Genomic DNA, 7,996 nt, shown 5'->3' on the forward strand with positions numbered 1-7,996 from the left:
CTATGTTGATCATATCTACTATATGATTCACGCTCGACCTTTCGGTCTCAGTGTTCCAAGGCCATATCTGCATATGTTAGGCTCGTCAAGTTTAACTTGAGTATTCTGCGTGTGCAAAACTGGCTTGCACCTGTTGTAGATGGACGTAGAGCTTATCACACCCGATCATCACGTGGTGTCTGGGCACGACGAACTTTGGCAACGGTGCATGTTTAGGGAGAACACTTTTATCTTGAAATTTAGTGAGAGATCATCTTATAATGCTACCGTCAATCAAAGCAAAATAAGGTGCATAAAATATAAACATCACATGCAATCAATATAAGTGATATGATATGGTCATCATCATCTTGTGCTTGTGATCTCCATCTCTGAAGCACCGTCGTGATCACCATCGTCACCGGCGCGACACCTTGATCTCCATCGTAGCATTGTTGTCGTCTCACCAACTATTGCTTCTACGACTATCGCTACCGCTTAGTGATAAAGTAAAGCAATTACAAGGCGATTGCATTGCATACAATAAAGCGACAACCATATGGCACCTGCCTGTTGCCGATAACTCGGTTACAAAACATGATCATCTCATACAATAAAATATAGCATCATGTCTTGACCATATCACATCACAACATGCCCTGCAAAAACAAGTTAGACGTCCTCTACTTTGTTGTTGCAAGTTTTACGTGGCTGCTACGGGCTGAGCAAGAACCGTTCTTACCTACGCATCAAAGCCACAACGATAGTTCATCAAGTTAGTGCTATTTTAACCTTCTCAAGGACCGGGCGTAGCCACACTCGGTTCAACTAAAGTTGGAGAAACTGACATCCGCCAGCCACCTGTGTGCAAAGCACGTCGGTAGAACCAGTCTCGCTTAAGCGTACGCGTAATGTCGGTCCGGACCACTTCATCCAACAATACCGCCGAACCAAAGTATGACAAGTTGTTAAGCAGTATGACTTGTATCGCCCACAACTCACTTGTGTTCTACTCGTGCATATAACATCAACGCATAAAACCTGGCTCTGATACCACTGTTGGGTAACGAAGTAATTTCAAAAAATTTCCTACGCACACGCAAGATCATGGTGATGCATAGCAACGAGAGGGGAGAGTGTGTCCACGTACCCTCGTAGACCGAAAGTGGAAGCATTAGCACAACGCGTTTGATGTAGTCGTACGTCTTCACGATCCGACCGATCAAGTACCGAACGCACGGCACCTCCGAGTTCTGCACACGTTCAACTCGATGACGTCCCTCGAGCTTTGAGGGAGAGTTCCGTCAGCACGATGGTGTGGTGACAATGTTGATGTTATACCGTCACAGGGCTTCGCCTAAGCACCACTATGATATTATCAAGGTGGACTATGGTGGAGAGGGGCACCGCACACGGCTAAAAGATCCAAGGGATCAATTGTTGTCTCTATGGGGTGCCCCTCTCCTCCGTATATAAAGGAGGGGAGGAGTGGGCCGGCCAAGGGGAGGAGGCGCGCCCAAGGGGGGAGTCCTACTCCCACCGGGAGTAGGACTCCTCCTTTTCCTATTTGGAGAGGGAGAGGGAAGGAAGAGGAAGGAGGGAGGAAGGAAAGGGGTGGCCGACCCCCCTCCCAATTCGGATTGGGCTGGGGGGTTCTCCTTTCCCCTCCTTTCCACTAAAGCCCATTAAGGCCCATATACCTCCCGGGGGGTTCCGATAACCTCCCGGTGCTCCGGTATTGTCCCGATCTCACCCGGAACCATTCCGGTATCCAAATATAGTCGTCCAATATATTGACCTTTACGTCTCGAACATTTCAAGACTCCTCGTCATGTCCATGATCACATCCGGGACTCAGAACTACCTTCGGTACATCAAAAACCATAAACTCGTAATATAACCGTCATCGAACTTTAAGCGTGCGGACCCTACGGGTTCGAGAACTATGTAGACATGACCGAGACACGTCTCCGGTTAATAACCAATAGCAGAACCTAGATGCTCATATTGGCTCCTACATATTCTACGAAGATCTTTATCGGTCAAACCGCATAACAACATACGTTGTTCCTTTTGTCATCGGTATGTTACTTGCCTGAGATTCGATCGTCGGTATCTCAATACCTAGTTCAATCTCGTTACCGCCAAGTCTCTTTACTCGTTCCATAACATATCATCCCGCAACTAACTCATTAGTTGCAATGCTTGCAAGGCTTAAGTGATGTGTATTACCGAGTGGGCCCAGAGATACCTCTCCGACAATCGGAGTGACAAATCCTAATCTCGAAATACGCCAACCCAACAAGTACCTTCGGAGACACCTGTAGAGCACCTTTATAATCACCCAGTTACGTTGTGACGTTTGGTAGCACACAAAGTGTTCCTCCGGTAAATGGGAGTTGCATAATCTCATAGTCATAGGAACATGTATAAGTCATGAAGAAAGCAATAACAACAAACTAAACGATCAAGTGCTAAGCTAACGGAATGGTTCAAGTCAATCACATCATTCTCCCAATGATATGATCCCGTTAATCAAATGACAACTCTTTGTCTATGGCTAGTAAACATAACCATCTCTAATCAATGAGCTAGTCAAGTAGAGGCATACTAGTGACACTCTGTTTGTCTATGTATTCACACATGTATCATGTTTCCGGTTAATACAATTCTAGCATGAATAATAAACATTTATCATGATATAAGGAAATAAATAATAACTTTATTATTGCCTCTAGGCATATTTCCTTTAGTTTCCAGGTATTTTAGTAAATCCAAAATTCACATTGAGTACAAGACAGCCGCACTACAAAGAGGGGCACAAGAAAATTCTTTGGTTTGAATGTCAAGAACATATCATAAGCCAAAGTTACCTATAGTCCACCCCTAGACAATCCTTGTATGAGCTTCTCAAATCCTCGATACTCAGAAGGTTTTCTTCTAGTACTACTGAGACAATAAGGGTTATTCATGCTTAGGGGTCAAATCCAAACTCAACTGTTCCGTTGTTTTTCTTCCGGAATTGCCGACCCTGGTATTTCACTTTGGCATATCTCATATCTTGTACGCACACTTCTGAGTATCACACTTCATAGGCACTTGCGCTCGGTTTGATTCTTTACTGGTCACAATATAAGTTTGGCACCTCTGCTTGTTTTTGTACGGAAGTTGCAGCCCTGATTAGCTCTGTTCTGCGGATTTCTCAGTCTTGCAATGGTTCTATTTTGTATGGTACTATCGAGCAATCGATTTTCCTGGTACTTCCTAGTCGTTATATCCCCGCAGAAAAGTTTCTACCTTTTTAGTTTTTGGAACCACCAGTCATACCATCAGTACGTTCAAGTACTTTATTTCTTCAGATTTCTTACCACTGACCCGCCGTTCAATTGTTTTCATTTGGTTCGGTAGTTCCACTAGTTTACTATCGCTGATTCTAAGACTATGTCATTTCTCTGTAATGGTCGGATCCCCCCTGTATATATTCTCTACCACACCCCTTCGTGTTGGCAATCACTTCATTCATCATAATCGTTTTATTCCACTCCTTGTCAACTACTGTACTGCACCCATATCCCATTTCACTCCTTCCAATCCATCAACCACATATAGAAAGAGATATCCAAGGAAAGAGATAAGAAAGAACCGTTGGATGATGCCACGATTCACTTCTTCATTCTTTGACGGCCAAGAACTCCCCTTTATTGAATTCCTACACCTCAAGATCATCTCTTTTACCACATTCTTCTTCTTGTGCGAGAGTGTTTCTTTTGATTCTCGATAGGAATTCTGATTGGAAATCTTTCAAGGAGTTCTTACCTAGTGAATTTGCTTTGCTTATCACTTTGGGATGATGAGCACATCCTACACAATTAGGAGTCACTTGTGATCCTATAAAGTACTATGTGTAAAGGACGCAATAGTGTACGAGCTTGATGGGGCTTCTAAGTGCAAGTCATGATGGAATAGGTTGATTGTGCTGCATGGGCTGCTTGGTGGGCGATAGCAGCGAGATTCTTGAATCATAGACCCTCTTGGTTCGAAGTCTTCATCAACGTGGACGCGGGATAGCGCCAACCAACCGAACCATGGGAAAACTCCTCACATCACGGGTGTTTGCAGTCTCTAAACCCTCTCCCGTGCTTGCTTGCAAGATTGTTACTTTTCCACTGCTCGTTACTTTTAATCGCTTTTTGCTAAGTACTTGCGGATGTCTAGTCATTGTTGCCCTAAGCTAAATGAAACTCAAAATTTGATAGTTGCAATATTCGCCATGTGCTGATAGCTTGTAGTTTTTCGATAAACAGTGAATTTTATTGACTAAAAATGGAGCATCAAGAAGATACAAAAATAATGAACACACCGGACCTCTGCATAGTCAGGATGCACACATTTAATATCAACAAACAACCAATAGCTTCTATTAGATGGCGGTCATCCACATAATCATTTAGGTGCACATGGCTGAGTTGCGACCAAAGCTCCATGCATTTCTCAATGTGTGCCAAAGATATGCCATTGCTCTATCAATTTTCATAATCCAAGCACCATCATGCATTGATTGCTACACCTTCCACTTCTTCCTTTTGAAGGCCTCAAAGATGAGCGGTGGGATGTCCTTTGTTTTGTTGTTCCGTTATCTCTGATAGGAGAACCCGATCCACTTTTGGATCGAATGAGAAAAAAGGTGGGTTGTGTGTAGAGCGAGGTTTAAATGAGGTGGTTATATGTTAATAATGGAAAACTGAAGAGTGAGTTAGGTTAAAGAAAATTTGAGACGATTGCCCAATAAAAATAGTCTGCTTATCGTACGTTCTTTCTGAGCCATCGTGGAACTTTGCTTGTTCTTTTTAGAGCAGATCTCAACGAGTAAATGAAGGTAAATAATTGTGCAGCAAGCATAAGTTGATGAGAATGCCAACTGAAACAACGTGTAACACTGTGCAACGCTACGTACAGATTCACTATGCTCTCTAAAATCTTTGGCTACAAGGTATTATGGATGTTCAGGAGTGAAACTCTAGCCTGAAGCAGGCTACTGAACACCTTCTCGCTCCCGCTCTCGAGCTCGCCAATGCGTTCCTCAAGCCTCTCCAACGCCGCCGCCACCGTCGCCGTCTCCGGCAGTGACACTGCCTTCTTGGCCACAGGCACGACCCGCAGCCTCGCCAGCCACGCGTTCACGGGCACCGTCTGGACCAGCGCCGATACGTCCGGGGACATTGCCGCACACCACAGGAAGATGGCCTCCGACGCCGACGCCGTGGCCGCGGCCGCCTCCGCCACCACGCCGGTGACCTCACCGTCCGCGGCATCCGCTGGCGCCAGCATGACGTGCCTCGAGGCGTGCCGCATCGCGGCGGCGAGGCCGCACAGCTCCTTCTCTGCGCGCCTGCGTGCCCGGAGCGACGCGGCGACCATCACGCCGTCCCCGAGCCGGACGCCCGCCCGCAGCTGCGCGACGCTCTGCTTGAGCGCGAGCAGCGCCTGCTCGAACGAGCCGTATGCGTCGGCGAGCGTGAGGAACCGGTCGCAGGCGGCCGCGTCGTCGCGGAGGGCCGCCGCGGCCTGCGGCAGCGCGAGGAACTCGCCGAGCACGGCCAGGACGGCCTCCACGTGCGCGAGCCCCGACGGCCCGTCCGCGGCGGAGGCCGACCACGCCCTGAGCGCGCGGACGCCGGCGTCGAGGCGCGTGTGGACGGGGTGGCACTGGCAGTGGCACGGATGGCTCGCCGACCGGGCGTGCGCGGCCTTCCTCTTCCCCGCGGCGCCTCCGAGTGTGAAGTGCATCATGTGACTGTGACGAGTATCAGCAGCGGTTGCACGTTGGTTTTCTTGGCGCGATGCTGGGTGGAAATGTGGAATCGAGGGGACAAGGACGTGAGCTTATATGGCGGTGCCCGCCCGCCAGGGCGCCGTGGTTTGCCGCAACTTGCGGCGTCGAAGGAAAAGCTTTTCGTCCATGTGGGAGCTGGCGCAGCGCTGGGCTGCTGTTTTCTGTACTGCGGCGCGGGGGGCAAAACTACTCCGTGGTAGTGGTACGCCGTACGCACGTACTCCGGACTTGACTCTGCCACACAGATCTCGGTACGGAACAGCTTTGCATACACACGTACTCTGGACGTAGTACTATCATATTCTCGTGAAGTAGGTTTGCGTTGACAAGATTGGTTCAATGATAAGGTGGGAATGAACTGTCAAGGTTGCTTGAGTCACCAAGATCCGTACGATGATAGGGGGGGGGGGGGGGGGGGGGGGGGGGGGGGGGAGTGAACTGTCAACCTCGCTCCAGTCATCGGATCGCCCCAGACATTCCAGGTTGAAGGGCCTCTGTTTTGACGGCCGAAACCAGAACCTGCGTCTGGCTCGGTACTAAGCATATGTGCTGTTCTTTTAAGCAATACATCAAAGACATGCACAATGATTGATAACATAGTCATCGGATCGCCCGAGACATTCCAGTTTTTTTTTCTTTTTTGAGAAATACCAGGTTCCGTGATCTTAGTATATGTAATCACTTCTTTCCTATCAAAATGTAAGAAGCTTTTTAGACTAGTTTAGTCTCAGAAAAATCTTATATTTTATATTTTATCCTAAAAAAAATCTTATATTTTGATGAGTAGTACTCCCTTTGTAAAGAAATATAATAGTGTTTAGATCATTAAAAACGATCTTATATTTCTTTACAGAGAAAGTATTTCTCATTCTCAAAAAATAGTATTCCTCAAAAAAAAAACTGAGACATTCCGGCTCGAAGGGGCTCTGTTTTGACGGCCGAAACCGGAACCTCTTTGAGGCTGCCTCGGTCTAGTCCGATGTGCTTATTTTAAGCAATACATCGGCCACACATTTATTTATCTGCAGATTTATTGATGAATTGAATATGGATCAGCTGAGGAGCACCCCAACCAATGTGGTAGCGGGTAGAGCAAGGGTGAGACTGAAGGCACCCCCATCAGGTTTCATGAAAATACATGTGGACGCAGCCACGGCAAGGAGTCAGGTGAGGGGCTCGGCGGTGGCTGTATGCCGAGATGCAAAGGGAAATTATATGGGCAGTTCCTCATTGGTAATTCATGGCATAAATGATGCAGCTACGTTGAAAGCTATTGTTTGTCGAGAGGCTTTATCTCTCGCAGAGAATCTTTTCTTTAAAAAAAAATCGTTGCTCCAGTTCGAAGCAGATTGTCAAGGATATAGAGAAAGAAAGCTAATAGAGTATATGGGAACATCACTAGTGAGATTAATAGGAGGTCTCAAATGTTTAACTGTACATTTTCCTTTGAAGATCAAGCTTCTAATAGCGACGTCGATAGGTTAGTCAAGTTCTCGCATTCTCTCGATCAGGGGCGACACGTCTGATTAGTCAAACCCATGATCCTTTTTGTATCCCATATGACGTGGATTTTAAGAATAAAACTTGATGATACCCCTAGAAAAATGTATAATGGATCATCTCTTGGTCTATGTATCCCACGGTTCTTTTAGTGATTTCTAAAGCGGCCGATCTTACTAAATTCATTATTTGTTTTTAGCACACAGTGCAGACGCATACGCTCATACATACGCGCATGCATTCATCCTATGAACACACGCACCCATACTCTACTTTTATGAGCATGTGAGAGACTGAGCCAACACATAATCTTAATATTGACAAAGTCGTCACATACGTTTTCGTACTCGATGGAAATGCCTTCTCCCATGAAACGCACATCGCCGAAAGGCATGAAATAAATTCAGAAAAATGTGAATACCAGTGCCAAGTTTAGGATTTAAACTCTTATGGGCTGGGAATATCATTATCCTTCTAACCATCCAACCATAGATTGATTTGCAAGTTCACTAGTTCCAAAAGGGTTAGATAGAGGTCAAGCTACTGTAAGTTTTAGGACCGGCTAGGGGTTAGTTGGCTGGAAAAGAAAATTTTCGGCCAGTAAACTGACCTCAAGCATGATTTAGTCAATATGTGGGTTGGAATGCTTCTTCCGGCCCTCAAGACTTCTCCCAATTTACAACT

At 46.4% G+C, this 7,996-nt stretch overlaps 1 protein-coding gene across 1 annotated transcript; it reads right to left on the bottom strand.

Moving 5' to 3' along the window:
- Positions 1 to 4,875: 4,875 nt before the first annotated feature.
- LOC123123389 (uncharacterized) lies at positions 4,876 to 5,769 on the bottom strand. Its single transcript, XM_044543922.1, has one exon. It carries the CDS (start codon positions 5,767 to 5,769, stop codon positions 4,963 to 4,965), a length of 807 nt encoding a protein of 268 aa, XP_044399857.1. The 3' UTR covers positions 4,876 to 4,962.
- Positions 5,770 to 7,996: the final 2,227 nt, after the last annotated feature.

The sequence above is a fragment of the Triticum aestivum genome, chromosome 1A (assembly GCF_018294505.1).
Source record: "Triticum aestivum cultivar Chinese Spring chromosome 1A, IWGSC CS RefSeq v2.1, whole genome shotgun sequence".
NCBI classification, from domain to species: domain Eukaryota; kingdom Viridiplantae; phylum Streptophyta; class Magnoliopsida; order Poales; family Poaceae; genus Triticum; species Triticum aestivum.